The sequence below is a fragment of the Oreochromis niloticus genome, linkage group LG23 (genome assembly GCF_001858045.2).
Source record: "Oreochromis niloticus isolate F11D_XX linkage group LG23, O_niloticus_UMD_NMBU, whole genome shotgun sequence".
Classification (NCBI taxonomy): Eukaryota; Metazoa; Chordata; class Actinopteri; order Cichliformes; family Cichlidae; genus Oreochromis; species Oreochromis niloticus.
In genome coordinates this window covers 13827935-13847364 of record NC_031986.2, presented here as the reverse complement: position 1 = coordinate 13847364, position 19430 = coordinate 13827935, and the positions used below count along the sequence as shown (strand labels likewise).

Sequence of the window (19430 nt, the reverse complement as noted above, 5' to 3'; positions counted from 1 at the left end):
GCTGAGAGTATCACTTATAATTATCACTAATATCCGTTTATGTAACACTCACCAAAGAGGAAGGAGTTTCAGATCCCACGATCTCGCACTTCCACTATAGATAGCAGGAAATGCCAAAGCAAGCAGGGGAAACCCAACAATCTAAAACATCATCCTAGTTTCAGGTGTAAGAAAAGAAAGTACTGCAGCTAGACTCATTTTATAAGCACAATTTTAAGTGAAACATTCTACTATTTAAATTTATTCATAGACTATGGAGCTGACATCCAAAGAATGTAATCCAATTTTACATCATCTGGTTCTTGCCAGAGTTACATTTGTCTTGCTTATTGTTCTTACCAAGTCTTTTACAACTTAAAGAAGAAAATGCTGTATTTAATGAATTGAAGTCAAACAATGCCACCTTGTGGACAATAGACCAAACTACACCTGGTCTAGTGTTTAAAAAAGATTGTCCTATTATGCAGCACTTTAGCCAGTTAAATAAATAAATTGTTACTGCATTTTTTTTCAGATTGTTTTCTGTTTTGAAATGTCTGACAAGCTCAGTGACGACCTTTTTCTTTTTAAATGACAGTTACAGGCATGGCTCTGACCTCTAAACATGAAGCTTTTAGCTTTGTTATGTATGTAATTCTGCCACAAAAAAGAGAATCTGATTAAAAATGCTAAAAATGTTAAGATTTGCATTTGACTAATTTCTGTTTCTCACATCTCCTCAGACTGCACTTGGCTTCCTCATAATGTGCACTGAGGAACTGACAATCCAGTCCAGACCCTGTTTGAGACCTTTTATGGTTAAGAATGTGTCACATGTCATATTAAAGAGGGGTACTGAAACTGGGTACATCCTGGTGCAGAAGTGATTGTTTATTAGTTTGATTTATTTTGGAGTTATCGTGTAGTTATTTTTCTTTTGTTCTCTAGCTAAATTATTTTTCTTAGTTTGAGTTTTCAGTAGTTTGGCCAAACAGTTTGCACAGCAAACATGGACTGTTGACCTGTTTAAGAGCCTGTTATTTCTGCACTCAGAGACTCACATTGTTTACAAGTATCTCATATCAGCACTTGCAGATGGCCCAAGCAATGAAGCCATGATGTGGATCTGGTTTATTCAGTCTAATGAGAAAGACCAGAACATTAACTATCCTGAAGGATATGTATCTGTCATTACATTTAATCATCTTAGTTCTCAAAACAAGATGAATTCTTAAGACGTCCGACTTGCTAGTTCCTCAAACTTACATGAAAGCGGTCACAGTGAATAAAGCAAAAGGGATCTGAAATTGTTGAATTTTTCTTGACTATATGAGTTTAGTCATATGAAAACTCAGAATTTACAAAGTTCTCTCTTCTGCATTAAAAAAAAGAAAAACACAACAAATGATGGATAAAGTTTTACTGCAGTTTGTAACAAAATATTTACATAAAAACACAATACTAAAATGCTAAGATGATAAAAAGAAATCGTGTTTAGATATGAAATATTTGACTATTTCCGCTGATTCTGGTCAGTTCTTTATTTGTCAGTCATATTGCAAATGATGCCACCCTGTGGTGAATTTGCCAAACTACAATTGTCAGTGTTGAAAAATGTGATATAATATTATTGTACTCCTGCGTAGACTGTCTCAACTGTGTCTGCTGACACATGTGAACTGTTGGTATTCTGTTTAGAGTCGTGCATTTTAACAGTTGAATAAAGACCACTTTCCCTCCGTATGTAGGTGCTGTACGGCTCAATGTCCTCTGACCCCTGCAGAAGCAAATATGTTTAAAACATTAAGGTTACATAAACAATATAAATGACTAAAAAGTTACATCTTTTGCTCAGTACCGTGTTTTGAGGTCTAGGAGATGGTTTTCTGTAAGAGAAACACAAAAACAAACATGATTTTGATCATCAGTCGCTGCATCATGTAGCTCGTTTTAATGGGGGCAACAGGAAATGAAAGTCACTGTGTTCCTTCAATGGCTCATATGAAACTTGAAGAAAAGAAATTGTTTATAGCAGTGGTGCACTTCCATTAATACGATAAATACATCTGATAAATTATTAGCAGGCAGCTAATTGACTTTAATCTACTTAAACATGAGAACAGTAGGGCAAGGTCGTGCTGAAGAAGATGTTAAGTCAAAATGAACTTAAGCTAAAGTGGATTAACCAAAATGAAAAGAGCAAAGAGAATCACATGTTTTAAAGTTATGAAGTGTGTTAAAAGGTAAATCATGAAACATATGAAACACAGCTGTGACAGTGGTTTCTCACCTCTGGTGCAGTCGTGCGTGAATAAATCCAAAGATAACTAAACTCACAATGATGAACACGGTTACAGAAATCAGTGTAAGAGGAACTGTTTCTGTTCCAGACCTGCTGCTTAGTTCTTTATGAGGAGAAAAGCAGTTGTTAGAAAAATTGACGTAGTATTTGCATTACTAGTGAACAAAGGCTAAGTGTGATGTATGACTATTGACCTCAAAGTTAACAAATCCTGAAGGTCACCTTGTAAAATCAGTACAGACTTTATATTGCTAAAATATTTATGGTTAAAGAAGAACAGAGTTGTTGTTTACCTTGTTTATCTTCCACAGTGACATTAAGATGGAGAATTTTTGTTCTTCCAGGAGTTGTACACTGACAGGTGTAGCTCCCACTGTCCTCTGATGTTAAATTGATCAGGTGGAGAAACACAGTCTGATTTTCTTTCATCAGTGTGAACCTGGAGTCACATTTGTGTTCAAAGCCCCGTGTATATTCATACAGCAGACTACAATTTTCTCCTCCACTTCTCTGAGTTCTGATCGTACAAACTATTAGCGTGATGATCTTCTGTGTTTCATTGGTGCATATTTGAGTGACATCTGGTTGCTTCCCAATTGTTTTCACAACAGTATCTGAAATCAGTAACAATAATACACACAGTATCAATGATTTAAACCAGAGGCTGGAGTATCATTAAAAAATAAATGTTACATTATGAAAACAGTTTTTACATTACCTCCTCCCAAATCTTGTGAGCATGCAGTTAGTGGTAGAAGCAGAATTAAGCACAGGTTTAATGCATCCATGTTCACCAATATGTCCGATTTGCAGTGTAAGTGCTGCTGATAGTGCAGAAGATGACGTACTGAAGAAAGGAGGACAAACAGCGTCCTTCATAAACCTCAAAGTATCAGCTCTCATGTGTCTTGCGTACTTCTTGTGCGAACACTTCTCAAAAGGAAGTGCACCTACAACACTGCTTCTGCTTTCATATTAAGACACTCTAAAAGTGAAACACTGAGTGGTGTCATGTCCAAAAAAAGAAAACACAATAACTTTTAAACCGAAGTTATTTTTTGCTTTTAGTCCAACTTATAATTTACTTTACAAAAGCAAAGGACTGAAGAGCAGAAAATCAATGATGTTGGTGATTGTTGTTATCAGTGATTCAAAACTACAACTCATTTAAATTAACACAAGCTATTGTACTATTTATATAAATCAGCACACCTGCTGTATATTTCATATTTATGTTAGCTGACCTGCTTCCCATGTTTTTTTGGCTCCTGACTCCTGCCTGGAGTTGTGTTCATAAAGAAGCAGGTCACATAATGTTACAGCAGGTTACACTCCTCCTCTGCTCCTCTGTGGTGACGTTCAGATTATCAGTGTGATATTCAGTGTTTCATATTCGAGTTTGCTGAGCTAACAAGAGTCTCTGTCATAAGTCAGTTACTTTTAATATGAAATACAATGTAAATAAGCATTATATTTCAGTTAATTGTTTGAAAATGAAGCACGTCTTTCATTTTCCTAGAAAAACAGAAAATATTCATTCCTCAACTTTATAAATAAAAGCTGTTTTCTGTTTTTCTCTTATTTAAGCTTTGCATGTTTGATTTGGCAGACTTTTTACTGCCAAATTGCCACATTGGCCCTTTTTCGACGTGGCATCAAAGGGATTTCTGTCTCCTCCTGGGATCAAACCTATAATCTTTCACTTAGAAGAAATATGTGCAAACTACTGCACCAAAAAATATGGACATTACCATCACAAGTAAAGCACACAGTGTCATATTGGTTGGAAGACTTGTGCCCTCTCAGACACCACATCCTGTGACTACTTAAACCACAAATTCTCACTGTGTCTAAAAAATGAAGTGTATGGATCTGCAAGATTTTTTGTAGGGAAGCCTAGAAGTAAATCAGTGAGTAAGCACAGAAGAGAGGAGAGAAATGTAGTGTTTTTTAAAAGGTTATTAGTTTATAAGCAACATTACGCACGGCCTTACAGGAAGAGCCCTCTGGAAGGACATTATGTAAACAGAAAAAACAGTTTCATTCAAACTGTCAGTCCAAATTTAAAGGGTTTGATGGTTTAAGAAAAGACAGCCTGTGTTTGAAAATGAGGAGTAATCACGCAACAATTTGAGACATGCATCAAAACTATGCAGGAAATTAGGCTTTTAAAACCACTTGAAGCCATGATCAAGTGCAACGATGAGTTCCAGTCAGAATAGCAACATAATATGATGAACAATCTATACACCACCATCAAACTGCACAAAACATTGTAAAATTCTATTGAATTTGAAAATCTCTAAAACCCATGTGGAAGTTTCAAAGCCCTTGCTTTTCATATCTATGTTGACCTGAGGGTTGTTTTCATAGGTTTTAGAATTCTGATTCATTTCCTGATTATGCAGGCAGAGAGTTTCTGTTCTGCTTGCTCAGTCTGTCTTAGTGCCGTGTTGATGTTGAACCGAGATGATAGTTTTGTAGCTAATATATGTTGGCTGCTGAAGGATTGTGTAAAGGTTATCTCTCACAATAAAAAGTCATACTGCATAATTATATTAATACATTTTTATCTTATAATTATATTCCCAGCTGGATAAAAACATTTGAATATTTTGATTTTAAACTTCCTGTATTTGTTTCCACTGTTTTTTTTTTTTAATTTGCCATTAAAAAACAAAAACAAACAAAAAAAAAGAAACCTCAGCTAACACCCTGAAATAGAAATGGATATAAAACATAGAAGTGGATATGTTTTTGTTTTTTTGAAGTTACTCTCACAGTGCTGTCTCATGAACAGATAATCCAGATGTTTCTGACCTAGAGCATCCACTTGGGATAACCTGTGACTTTTCATTGTGTACATACATCCTAGAATAACTCCAGTTACGGATTCCAACAGCTGAGCCAACCAGATAAATGGAAACAAATTTCTGCTGAACCCCTAGCCTCTAAAATATTTAAAAGATTGTTTTTCCCCTCAGAAAAATTTACTTGAATCTATACAGTATATAAGGAAACATTGTGATAATAGTTTAATCTCATATTACATCATCTGCAGTTAACACAAATCATAAATTACATCTATCATACAATTTACAGTTTCTATTGAAATTAAACTCTTAATGTAGCCACAAATATAATAATTATACACAGACAGATTGAAACAGGTGCAGTTTCTTGTATAAGTGAGGATGTCCTGCTATTTCAAATATACAGTTGAGGCCAAAATTATTAGCCCCCATTCTGAAATTAGAGAACACTCTTGATTTTAGTGTGAAAATGACCCTTAACAACAAGTCTGTTTTGTATAGTGTATCTGTTTCCAAAATAACAATGTCCACTAAGTTTAATTAGGATATTTTATTGATACACCGAGTTAAAACAAGAAAGGGCAAAAATGAGACATTCAAAATTATTAGCCCTATGGCCATTAATAGTCAATACTGTACAACTGACAACAATCTCTTAGAGTAGGTCTTTACTAGGTTGGCACAGGTCTCCTGAGGGATTTTGCCCCTTTCCTCCATTGCAAATTGTTCTAGCTGCTCCAAATTGAATGGTTTCCAAGCATGGACATTCACTTTGAGCACTCGCCACAGATTCTCAATAGGATTGATGTCTAGGCTCTGTGTAGGCCACTCCAGGATCTTGGTTTTGGCATCCTTGAGGAACTGTTGGACTAATTTTGATGTATACTTCTGGTCATTGTCTTGTTGGAAGACCCAGCAATGACCTAAGCCTAGACTATGAGCAGATTTCTGCATATTCTCCTTCAAAATGTCAACATAATTTCTTTTTTCATGATGCCATGCACCCGAAGAAGGCTCCCTGTGCCTGAGGCTGCAAAACAGCCTCACAGCATGATGTTCCCAACTGTGTTCCTGGTGTTGAAGGCCTGTGCCTTTCTTCACCAAACATAAGCAACAACTATGTGCTGAAACAGTTCCAGTTTAGTCTCATCAGCTTAAAGCACAGACTTCCAAAACTCATCTTTACCTTTCAAATGTTCACGGGCAAACCTCAGTCGGGCTGTGATGTGCCGCTCTTTGAGTAAAGGTGTTCTTCTGGGATGATGCCCATGAAGTCCACCATGATGAAGAGCTGTAACAACTGTGTTCCTTGAAACATCAACTCCAGAAGAGGCCAGGTCAGTAACAATTGTCTTGGCAGATGTCCGCGGTTCCCTGCTGACATCTGTGACTATTTCCTCTCCAGAGTTCTTGAAATCTTGTGCTTATGGCCACGGCCAGGTTTGCTTCTTACAGAATTTGTCTCCTTGTACTTGGCAATGATGCAATGTACAGCATTTCTAGACACTGTGAATCGCTTGGAAATGGCAATGTAGCCTTCCCCCTTATCATGAGCCTGTACTATCTTTTTTTTCTGAGCTCCAAAATTATTTCCTTTGCATTTGGCATGGTCAGTAACAATAGTTCCTCTCATGTGTTCAAGTGCCCTGTTCCTTGAACCCTTTTTATGCTGATTGAATGTTGTTAGGAAGCCAGCTGACTGCACAGATGTGGTTTCAAAGCTGATTGGTTAATTCCTCCAGGTGTTTTGAAAGCAAACATTCACATAGGGCTAATATTTTTGACCACCTCATTTTTTATTATATTTGATATAAGGCAAGCCTAAAAATGTATTTTATATTACAAAATGTATCAAAAGCTACTAAATAGCACTGGTGAATGTTTGAATATATCAAGTTTCATCAATGCTGCAAATATTGGGCAGAAGTTTAGCAAAATGTTCCAAAATTCCTGGGGGGCTAATAATTTTGGCCTCAACTGTATATAAAGAAAAGGCAAGACATTATAGCATACAATGCATGCATCATACAACCAAACAATCACTTGAATGTTAATTTAATAGAGCGGCAAATAAACTTTAATCATGTCATAGTGTCTTCTTCTTTTGACTGCTCCTTTTAAGGGGTCACAAAGATGGATTATCTTGTCATAGCCTGCTGTATGCTTGCAGAGTGAGGACTCACATACGAGGATAAACTTTAACAGCAGATTTATTGCTGAAACCCCAGAACTCACAATACAACACTTGGAGACCAGGAAACACTAGGGACCAATATCACTTAAGGAGAGCACACAGATCCAGGGAAAAAGGGAAAACTGAAGACTTAAATAAACACATGAGGTAAGGGTAGAATGGAAACACCTGAGGAGCACAGCTGAACAAAATCTACTAATGAAGCAAGGAAGGCAAAGCAGAAAATAACACACAAACACAATCACAGAGATGCAGACTAAAATACAACTAGACACAAGAAAAGGGTGAAGAAACACAGAGATATGACAGAGCCGGGGAATGGGGAGCGAGAGACAGAGAGGCAGAATCTTGACAGACAGAAAGAGAAACAAGTACAAGTGCAACAACCACAAGTCGAAGCAGAAGCAGAGCAAAGCAGAGTTTCCACACTGTCATATTGGTGAGGAAGTAATTTGGCTGACAGTGTGCGGTGGAATGTTTTAAAAGCAGAAAGCCTTGCAACCGTCCTTGTAAGAAAACTGTTGTGACTACTTCAATGAGAGAGAAAGATGTCACGTGTAGTTTAAGATATTTGTACACACAGAAAGAGAAAAAGAAAATGATCAGATTTGTGAGTCTAACTTAATCATGGTGTGTAAACAATCAGTATTTATTCAGGTTTAGATGTACGCATTTGTAAAATAGTTTTATGTGTTACTTTGTATTTTTATGTGGATTGAAGCACACTTGTATGAGTCCTCAGAAGTTAAACACAAATCATTGGACAAATTTGTAAGGCTTAGTTTTGGTTTATGGATAATATTGTACACATTTGCAACCCATTTGAAGACTGTTTCTCTCCATACATCTCCACCCAGTCCACACTACTTGCACTCTTTTATGCATGTGTCTAACATGGAGACAGAGACACACAAACCTGACCAAGACAAGTGGAGAATAAACAGAGACATGACTGGGGTAAGAGATAAGACTGACTTTCACATGAGGCGCTGAGGACAAGACACAAAAGGAACCATGAATCAGAAAAACAAATACAGAGACACTAAAAAGAACTGAACTCAAGACTAAACCGCACAAAGCTTAAACTTAAATAATCTCTGGAAGCAAAGGAAAGAATCATGAATCCACACCAAACTCAATAAGCTGGGTCAAAGACTCAGGACCTAGACATATCTGCTTCCATTATACTTAGCATCCTCCTGTGTCACATCAACCCTCCCCATGTCCTCCTTTACCCCATCCATGAGGTTTTCCTTCTGTCTGGCAGCTCCATCTTTAACATCAAGAGACATCAGGTTTGGATGAACGCATTTGTAGTCTGATGTACGTGCTGGTAAAATTTTGGTAAAACAGTCTTGAGAATTTCCTTATTAAAGTCCCCTGCTATGATGTGGATGCCATTAGGGTGGGCGCGTTGGTGAGAAGTGAAGGCCTTTAGCGTCAGAGAGACAGCTGGGCTTACGTTAGCGTCCGGTGCTATATAGAGATTGAAAATGTGACGTCATTCAGGGGTAAAACCGCAAAGGATTCTGGGAACTTGTGGCAAGAGGTACTAGCGCACGCAGGCTTTCAATTGAAATCAGTCACACAGCGATAAAAAGAAACACAAAATGGCAAGAAGCTGTTGTATTAACTGCAATAGCCGGTCGCATGACAGCCACGGGAAGCTGACGGGTAAAGAGATCGGTTGTTATCGGATTACGTCGTTGAAGAGAAATTGTTCAAGCCATGTTTCCGAAGTAAGGTATTTCCATGATTTTTTGCAGATCAAGGCAGTTTCGCTCCATTCTGTTGAGATGAGATTTCTTACCTTCCAAAGCGGTTTACAGTCTAGTTTGTGTGAAAACTAGAGTGCTATTAACATTGACGGGAGAAGTGTGACAAGCACTGGACGGTTGATCAGAAATGCTTATCAATGCCACTTGCTCCTGACCAAGGTCCTACGTTTATGGTTATGTGTCATGAGATGTAATGACTATCGTGTAGTTAAAAAGGGAGAAACAGATGGCCACGCAGCAAAGCCACACGAACGGCCGAACCAGCTGTGGCCTATGAAACTCATTCATTCATTTTGAAGGTACTTATTTGTGTCCAGAGGATTTCATCTGGATCGATGAAAAGGACTCGCTCACCGTTTGGGGTTGGGAGGGAGATTGAATTATCAATTTTTAATAATAACTTGTGCATTTTGGTAAAATAATAGGGTTGCAGAAATGTAAAAACTCTTTTCAAGTTAAAATTTCTACCCATTAATGAATTCCTAATTAATCAAAGTTAAAACTCAAGAACTCAAAACTAAATTTGATTTTTAGCAAAAGAATCAGAGGAGTCCAGTGAGTCGGCTCAAATTTGTGTATAAAAGCATGATTTCAGTTGGAATTCCTCACCTCTGTTCAAAATGGTAAGACACAGAACTCAACGAAAAGGAAAGAGTTCACATTAAAACACTTTGTGGTGCTGGATGGTGTTTGACACAAATAGGGTAATAAAGTGTTTTCACAGTGTGTTTGTATGGAACACACAAACACACTAAAGCTGTTGCACCAGAATGTCATACTAGAGGATTGTTCTTTAGATACAAGGTAGGAGCGAGTGAGTCAGAAACCCAGGACACAAAGATGAAGCAGGGCTGATCAGAAACAGTTTATTCCCCGAGGTGGACAGCAGGAATAAAACAAACTAAATATTAAGAAAAAAAAGTATACAATACAATGTTCAACATGATAAAGTTCCACCAAGATTAGATAAAGTTATTCTAAAACTTGTAAAAATACAATTTTCTGCATGCACTAAAATCCCACCCAGTCCCACGATGTAACTGTCCCCCACCCAGGATGAATGTTCGCTATGGGTTTACAAGGAGGCCAGAAATTCCTTCTCCAGAGCGGGGTTCATGCCAGCCTCGTCCCAGGCAGACGAGGAGGAGCAACTATCCCCCTCTCGTTCCTTCACTGGGCCCATCACATCCCAGCCCAGCTTCCATTCTTCACTAGAGTCTGTCGCTTGATGGCATCGCAGCTCCCCTCGCGTCATCACCATGTAAATAAACAAATAAGGGCCATAACCATCCTCCCAGAAGCTGCCCTGCCTTACAGCCATGAGACCCTCTCCCAACACGGCTGCACCCCGTGAACAACAGAGGAGACACTACTCACAAATGCAGGCAGAGGTGCCCTGCTGTCAATCCCATGCACTGCCTCCTACTGTCAGGACAGTGTTGCCACATCTCACTGACCGGTCTGTCTCCAGATGAGGCGTCGCACCCCCCACGATCAGGCCTCTTTTCCACCTGGCCTTCATGCATTCCTCTTCATACCTGGGGCCTCTCTCCTTTCAGTGCTCCGCTAGCTTCCTTTTAATAGGTCCTTCAAACAGCTGATAGGCCACCTCAGGACACACCCATGCCTCAGCAGGTGATCACCATCAGCTAATTTGTCCCACGCCCAGCCAATCCACAGTGGATTAAAACAATGTCAAACAACACACTAAAAACATGCAATACAAACAGAATAAAATCATGCAAATAAAAAATGCACTCGCAAGTAAACAATAAAAATCAGAATAAAACCAATATAAAAGATAAATACAAATTTCCACTATGTGACACAGAGACTGCACATAATGTGCCAAGGAAGAGGAAGAAATAAGAGAGAGGAAAACAGGAAAGGGAAGAAAAAACATTGAAACTGAAACATTTCGTAACGCTACTGCAGGACATACGATAGAAAATACGAGAGAAAACAAAAGGTCATGAAAGTAAAAAAACAAAAATATTTTAAGATTACCACCTGCTTCATTCTGCCTTAAACTTTGAAAATCAACCTTGTTTAACCTTGTCCCTGTGTCCTGCCTCTTCAGTTGACATTCTTGGTGTACTTTGACAGACAGCGACACTGAGGTGGCACATATATATGCTACCAATATATGCACACTCTTCTAAATTTATCACATATTATATTTAAATGTAATATTATGGGAATAAAATGTTTAGCATTCATCTTTAAAACACAGGGATAGGTGGTTGGGTTTTTTTAAGTATAAATGATTATAAATATGTACTATAATAAAGTAGAAGCAGAAGCAGGACAAAGAGCAGATTTCTTAGTGTATGCTCCAGGTAAGGAAATCCTTACCTTTCTCCCACTGAAAACACTACGTCCAGATAACAGAATAAACTTTTTAGGACAAAGAGCAGAGTTTCCACACTGTCATATGGGTGCGGAAGTAACTGTAGCCAGCAGTGTGTGACTATTCTGAAAGCAGAAATGCTTAAAGTCAACGTGCACCATATCTTTAATAGAAGTGCAAATAGAAGCTGTTGTTTCTTGTTAGTCTCAAAGTCAAACAGCACATAAACACTTAAATACAAAAGAAAAACATTTAAAATTTTGATGTAATTTTTGATTCATCACCAACACTTTTTAAGCCACGACTAAGACAGCCAGACTGATATCTCTGTGTATCTGTAATTTGAAAAGTCTGACTGTGACACGTCACAATCAGTAACATCAGTAAAAGACAGTAAAAGAAATGTGCTTTAAAAATGCTACACGAGGAGTCATATTTGACACAGTTTATTGCATTTTTATACTGTCAGCCATTTTTCCAGAGTATACACGTATAAATCTGTGAACCTGTTTCAAAGAGCTGGAGTGTCATGACTGAATGGCCTCAGTTACTACAAAACAGTGAAAGTAAAGGCAGGTAATGATCATCCAAAACAATTTCTCTTAGAAAACTAATACTCATGTGCCACCTACAGTTATTATTATATATTTTACATATTATATATAAATATATTATATATAACTGTTAACATTTACATATGTTAAAGAGTTTGATTATAAAGGCCAAATCTAATCACAACAACAGACAATTAGTGTGCTTAATTTGTAGTTGCATTGTGTTTTTGGTGATCTGAGGTGACAGTTTGGTAGAGATTGTTTGTTGCATGCTGAAGGTTTGTGTAAGGGTCATCTTGTGTATTTCCATCCTGCAAAATAAAATTAAAAGTCTGATTTAAAACAAAAACACTTTTAGAAAACTCAGTGTTCCAGCAAGTTACCCAAGGTATGTTGAATCAAAGTAACTTCACGACAGCTTCAGCCAACATTTTGAAATAGAACTGGACATAAAACAAACTTTAAATCTGCTGCTTTGTCTTTAGAACTAAGTTACTGATAGTCACTGATAGTCCAGATGTTTCTGGCCTTGAACAGCAACTTTGGATAACAAATGATGTTAGCATGACTTTTTCATGATCAATATGTCTGATAAATTATTAGCAGTCAGCTAATTGACTTTGATTCACTTAAACATGAGAGCAGTAGGGCAAGGTCGTGCTGAAGAAGACGTTACATCAAAATGAACTTAAGCTAAAGTGCATTAACCAAAATGAAAAGAGCAAAGAGAATCACATGTTTTAAAGTTATGAAGTGTGTTAAAAGGTAAATCATGAAACATATGAAACACAGCTGTGACAGTGGTTTCTCACCTGTGGCGCAGTCGTGCGTGAATAAATCCAAAGATAACTAAGTTCACAATGATGAACACAGTTACACAAATCAGTGTAAGAGGAACTGTTTCTGTTCCAGACCTGCTGCTTAGTTCTTCATGAGGAGAAAAGCAGTTGTTAGAAAAATTGACGTAGTATTTGATTTGCTAGTGAACAAAGGTTAAGTGTGATGTATGACTATTGACCTCTAAAGTTAACAAATCCTGAAGGTCACCTTGTAAAACCAGTACAGACTTTATATTGCTAAATAATATAAGTTTAAAATAAGAAAATAGGTTGTTGTTTACCTTGTTTACCTTCCACAGTGACATTAAGATGGAGAATATTTGTTCTTCCAGGACTTGTACACTGACAGCTGTAGCTCCCACTGTCCTCTGATGTTAAATTGATCAGGTGGAGAAACACAGTCTGATTTTCTTTCATCAGTGTGAACCTGGAGTCACATTTGTGCTCAAAGCCCCGTGCATGTTCATACAGCAGAACACAATTTCCTCCTCCACTTCTCTGAGTTCTGATCGTACAAACTATCAGTGTGATGATGTTCTGTGTTTCATTGGTGCATATTTGAGTGACATCTGGTTGCTTCCCAATTGTTTTCACAACAGTTTCTGAAATCAGTAACAATAATACACACAGTCTGAGTGAGTTAAACCAGAGGCTGGAGTATCATTAAAAATATAATTGTTACTTTATGAAACAGTTTTTACATTACCTCCTCCCAAATCTTGTGAACATGCAGTTAGTGGTAGAAGCAGAATAAAGAACAGTTTCAATGCGTCCATATTTGTCCAGGTGTCAAAGTAACAGTGTAACTGCTGCTGATAGTACAGACGATGATAAACTGAAAGGAGTTATATAGACCTTAAAGTAGTATCACACACAGAGGTACATGCTGGTGAGGATATTTCTGTAAAGGAAGTGGGCGTACACGACTGCTTGTTCCTTTGTATTAAAACACCCTTAAAGTGAAACACTGAACAGACTCACATACAAACATAAAACATACTCATTTGTTCATTTTCATATCAGTGGGTGTAATAATAAAAGGTAAAGAAAAAATTTTAAAAAACCAGTGCCACACTTCATGTGGCAGCCGGTAAGACCAAACTGTGCTTTACTTGTATTAACCACAGGCCTGACAATTTAATCATTGCTCTTTATATGACCCTAACTTTTTACTGTTTGTGATGAAGACATGTTTCAAGTAGTTTCAGAAAGAAGAGAAGATGAGCTTTAGTGGCATCTTCAGTGTATCACTGTAGCATATAGCATTCACACGTGAGTTGCAAATGGTTCATTTGTGTGGCTGGCAAGATTCATATTGAATGAGTCACAATGCTAAAAGTGACTGGTTGGTTTGTGTGGTGTTCACATGTTTAGAGGAATGAACTCTGAGCTAGAGCACTGTGCACTCAACAACGTGACGCAAAACACATGACCCCACCGTGTGTGTGTGTGTGTGTGTGTGTGTGTGTGTGTGTGTGTGTGTGTGTGTGTGTGTGTGTGTGTGTGTGTGTGTGTGTGTGTGTGTGTGTGAAAATATGTAAGTTATGCAATAAAGGTCTCAAATATATATCCATATTTCCGGATTTGAAGCTTATTCACATAAGCTTCATTTATAGATACTGCAGATGTTTTTGAGCTCAAACCATCACATTGGAAAAGGAGATATGTCAGCATTATAGAAATATAAATTGAAATATATTCAAGTTAAAAATAGTGAAGAACGGGTGTTTTAGAACAGCATTTAACAGAAATATGTGGAGCAAACAAATAATTTTTCACTTATTCCATTTATTTTGACATTATCTCACAGTAAAAAACTGAAAGCAAATATTTATACAGTCCCAATCAAAAATTTAAGAGCACTTGAAAAATTGTTAAAAAAAAATCATAATTTGCATAGTTGGATCTTAACAAGGTTCCAAGCAGAGCTTCAACATGCAACAAGAAGAAATGGGAGTGAGACAAAACACTTTTTTTGAGCGCTTAAACCAAAACAGGTTGTTTTACAGCTGTTCAAAAGTTTAAGACCACATGCCTTTAAAAGGCCAAATCTGTGCAAAAATGTGGATTCATTGTAATTTTCTGTCAGGTAGTCACACTGTCATGATGTTCTGATGGCAAAGGCAAAACAACTTTCCTTTCTTGAACGTGGTCGGTTTGTTGAACTGCATAAGCAGGGTCCCTCGCAGCGTGCCATCACTGCTGAGGTGGGATGCAGTAAGACAGTCATTTGGAATTTCTTAAATGATCCTGAGGGTTATGGAACAAAAAAGTCAAGTGGAAGACCCAAAACAATGTCTCCAGCACTGAGCCGGAGGATCCAATTGGCTGTCCATTAAGACGCTGGATGATCCTCGACCCACATTAAGAACTGACGCTGATGAAATGTTATATGTTTTCATACATATTTCAACATACAAAGAATGCAAGTGTCTTAACTTTGTTTAAATAAAGTTTTCAGTCAGTTAAAGTCAGACTGAAGCCAACTGTATGTGACAGTGGAGAGTGTAAAACATGTAAGTAGCTTCTGGGTCAGAAAAATGAAGACATGCAAAAGTGTCTTAAGCCTGCTTTCTATCTGACGGCCACCAGATGGCGATAGCTGTGGCTGCAAAAACACTTCCAGCTTTCTTGAAGTCTAAGGCAAACTCTTTCTGTCTTGACCTCTGGAAACATTTCCCTGGTGAGTTCATTGAATCAGCCAATGACTGTGTGCAGTTTCACAGTCAGACACCAACAGCACCCCATCAAATACGATCAATGTGATTGATGAAGACAAACCTTCATCTCTAGCTTCAACAAAGGACTTCAGAAACCAGAAGATGATGTCATTGTGTGGTGGATCATAAATTCATAAATTTGATTAGTTTTGGAGTTGTACATCTCTGTTCCTTACATTTCATGTCATGTCTTTATTAATGTTTTATTTGTTGCTTTGACTGTTTTCGAATAGAATATGCAGTGGGAATATAGAGGGAGATAAGTAGTGAAAGTTCTGTCTGGGTTGATTGTGCGTCGATCCATTGGTAATGCCTCAGGGCTCCAGTAGGTGGGTTCGCGCGCCTCCTTCACTCAATACAGACGAGTGAGAGTGAGAGCTGCGTGTCTGTGCCGTTCTTTCACCTCTCCTCACTATTTCCCCTGTTTAAGGTAACTGCCATGCACAGAACTGTATAAATGTGTGTTACTGTTGATTATTACGTTATCATTGTTCATTGTAGCGGAAGATGTGAATTGCGGACTGTTTTTGGCTGAGAAGTTCAAGTTAAACGCTGTTGCTGTCTATGCTAGTTTTCGCTAGTACTCCGCCATATTGTGTGAAGATTTTTCTGTTCCTGTCTATATGGGTTTTTGTCTAATGTTACGGTTAATGTTATCTAAAGTATTTTCATAAACTCAATACAGACGAGTGAGAGTGAGAGCTGCGTGTCTGTGCCGTTCTTTCACCTCTCCTCACTATTTCCCCTGTTTAAGGGCACAACATTTGGAGGCACCGCTGGGATGATTGATTTGAGGACCATCCCTGACCTGTAAGAGAAATCCTCTCGTTGATCATCCCTCCCAGACGACCCAGGTATCAGAAAGGAGCATAGCGAAGCAGCAGAGGCATTGCTAGACCTACGTTGGTGTCTGTATCCTGAAGTGAAAACGTGACCACTAGGGGGCAGTAAAAACCAACTAAGTCGGAACATTTCTCAGCTGACTGCTTGTGCTAACTCCTCTGACAACATGGAGTCTGAATTAGAAAAGCTAGAGCTGGAGATTAAAGGAACACTGTATCAACTGACCTTAGAGCAGCTGATTAAATTATGTGATGTACTTCAAATCTCCGGACCAGGAAAAGAGTTTGTGATTAATAAAACGCGCAGTCAGCTAGTCTCACATTTAGTTAAGCACCTTGAACGCACAGAGCTGGCTACCCGAGAGGACGAAGGTATGTCAGAACTTCTTAATGTCCAGGACATTATAAGTGACATACAAATGGATAAAAAACAAAGTGTGAATGAAACAGTGGACCCAGCTGTTCAGGACCAAGAAAGTAGCCAGGAGGAGATAGAGACATTAAGACTGCTCTTACAACAAAAAGAGGGTGAAATGCATGACTTGATGAGGAATAGCATGAATCCTGCCTTAAGTCCTCGCACCCCAGTGAGAAACATTGTTCCAACAGCACCAAACAGTTCCATGTGGCGCAAAGATTTTAAGATATCAGGCCAAATAGGAGAGCCGGGGCAAAAAGACAGGCTGACATTTTCCAGTCTGGCCAGACAAATTGAAAGCGGGATCAATAGAGGCTACCCAGAATCAGAAATCACTGATGCTGTAATTCGTGCTATCACGCCAGGCTTGCAGCTAAGGAGTTATCTTGAAGGAAAAGAAAACCTCACATTACCTGCTCTTAGGAGAATCCTCAGGTCTCATTACCAGGAGAAAGGTGCCACAGAGTTATACAAACAACTTACCTCTGAGGTTCAGAGTAGTAAAGAGACACCCCAAAATTTCTTGATCAGGACAATGGACTTGAGACAGAAAATCCTGTTTGCTTCTCAGGAAGTTGAGTCCAGTCTAAAGTATGACCCAGCACTAGTCCAGAGCCTTTTCATGCATACTGTCCTGACTGGTCTTCAGAATGACAATATTAAAAGTGACCTGCAACCTTACCTCCTGCAGACAAATACTTCAGATGAGTTGTTGCTTGAGAAGGTAAATATTGCAGTCGCAAATGAAAAAGAAAGACAGGACAAAAAGAAACACGCCGCTCCATCACGAGTAACAGCTGTAAATACTGTCCAGTCTAATGATTCCCCAGTGGGAAAGAGAAGCACAGCCCAAGAGAAACCAGCTCCTCTACCCCCTGATCTTCTAACAGAAATAAAAGAAATGCGTGCTGACATGGTACTGCTGAAAGACTTGAGGGCTGAAGTTTCCCAAATCAGAGAAACCATTCAAAAGACAACCCCAGCACCTCAGCAGCCCTTCCCCATTAAGGCTGAACAAAACTGCATGCCATTTTACCACCAGCACCCTCCTGCAGCAGCACAGGAATACCACTCAGCACATGGACCTGGGCATGTGCATGGGACAGCACAGTTTCAACAAAGATTTGCACCACAGCGATATTATCCCTCACCACGTCACCGCCCCAGATGTTTTGCATGTGTGCAGGCAGGTGAGGAATATTGTCAGCATTGTTTTAGGTGTGGGAGTAGTGAGCATTTCCGTGCAGGTTGTAAAGCACCTAGACTGACCAAATCAGATAAAGGAAGCCCTTTAAACTAAGGGAGGTTGCTCCCACGGGACATGGGGCAACCGACAGCATTGAAAAGTCCCAATATTGTGCTAACTGTGAAGGAAAGGAAGAAAATATGAAGTTAAAATGTTGTTCTGTTTGTAAGATAACATTGTACTGCTCAAAAGACTGTCAAGAGACACACTGGTCTGTGCACAAAAGATACTGTAAGCCATGTACATGTTCATCTATTAAGAAACAGGAAACACAGTCAAGTTGCAAACCAAAGTGTAGGAAAAGAAGTAATTCAGTGAAGACGCCTACTGTAAAAGAGCTTGTAGGAGAGAAATGTCTCATTCAGTGCTTTCTGCACAACCAAAGAATCCAGGCACTTTGGGACACAGGTTCACAAATTTGTGCTGTAGATGCGGCCTGGAAACAGACCCATTTGCCTGATGTCCAACTAAGAGATATAGCAGAACTAGTAGACCCACTTGAACCACTGCAACTTGAAGCAGCCAATGGGACGGAAATACCATATATTGGTTGGCTTGAGGTAAGCTTCAGACTTACTGCTAATGATGAAGATCTGCTAATACCTGTGTTAGTATTAAAAGGCAACCAACAGTCATGCCCCATAATTGGCTTTAATGTGATTTCACACCTAGTTGCAAACAGAGTACAGGATCAGACAAACAATAAGAATAAAGAGAAACTCATGAAAACAGTAAAAGTAGCTTTTCCTCACCTCAGAAAGAGTAGGGCAAGAGCTTTTGTTAATGCAGTGACAGTGGGACAGCCATGTGAGCACCGTGTAAGAACAACAAATGAGAGAGTTGAAGTGCCTAAACACAGCTCCATCCAAATAGAGTGTCGAGTGCAAGCCCCACCTTTCAAAGAAGATAGAACCCTGATCTTCGAGCCTCATGAGAACCCACAGTGGCCTGAAGGACTCGAGTTCTGTGATACCCTTGTTTTAGTAAAGACTGGTATGGCACCAAAAATTGTCATTAGTGTACAAAATCCCACTAGCCATGACATCACACTGCCAAGTAGGACTGTTATTGGAACTGTGCAGTCTGTTGCATCAATATATCCTGCTAATGTATTCAAAACTGACTGCCTTCCTGCTGCATCAGTCTGTCCCATCCAGGCTAAGAGCTCAGGTGAGAACACACCTAAAAGTGAACAGTGGGACCCACCTGTCGACTTGACTCACCTGAATGACCACCAGAGACAAGCTGTTAGTCAGATGTTAAGAGAAGAATCAGATTCATTCTCTAAATCTGATGATGACATAGGCTGTGTTGAAAACTTGCAAATGAACATTTCATTGAAAGATAATGAGCCAGTCACACGGACTTATCTCTCTGTACCAAAACCTTTGTATC

At 38.8% G+C, this 19430-nt stretch overlaps 1 protein-coding gene and 1 long non-coding RNA gene across 6 annotated transcripts; one reads left to right on the top strand and one right to left on the bottom strand.

Annotated features, from left to right (window-relative positions):
• Window positions 1–1384: 1384 nt before the first annotated feature.
• Window positions 1385–13698, bottom strand: LOC102080203 (carcinoembryonic antigen-related cell adhesion molecule 1). 5 transcript variants are annotated; one of them, XR_002060176.2, is made up of 5 exons: window positions 13516–13698; window positions 13091–13411; window positions 2270–2384; window positions 1838–1865; window positions 1385–1756 (listed from the first exon to the last, which is right to left on the bottom strand). It is a non-coding gene; the product is annotated as a carcinoembryonic antigen-related cell adhesion molecule 1 (long non-coding RNA). The 5 variants fall into 5 exon arrangements; XR_002060172.2 differs by lacking the exons at window positions 13091–13411; window positions 13516–13698 and adding exons at window positions 2569–2895; window positions 3076–3541 and having other exon boundaries at window positions 2270–2387; XR_002060174.2 differs by lacking the exons at window positions 13091–13411; window positions 13516–13698 and adding exons at window positions 2569–2895; window positions 3000–3214 and having other exon boundaries at window positions 2270–2387.
• A 1949-nt stretch (window positions 13699–15647) lies between these two features.
• On the top strand, window positions 15648–18842 carry LOC106096756 (uncharacterized). The gene is made up of 2 exons (XM_019355224.2): window positions 15648–15959; window positions 16284–18842. The coding sequence occupies exon 2, from the start codon at window positions 16539–16541 to the stop codon at window positions 18087–18089; it is 1551 nt and encodes a 516-aa protein (XP_019210769.1). The 5' UTR covers window positions 15648–15959; window positions 16284–16538; the 3' UTR covers window positions 18090–18842.
• The last annotated feature ends 588 nt before the right edge of the window (window positions 18843–19430 follow it).

Bases quoted from the DNA above. Each gene is read 5' to 3' on its own strand.
- LOC106096756 (XM_019355224.2), top strand. From the start codon at position 16,539: ATGGAGTCTGAATTAGAAAAGCTAGAGCTGGAGATTAAAGGAACACTG.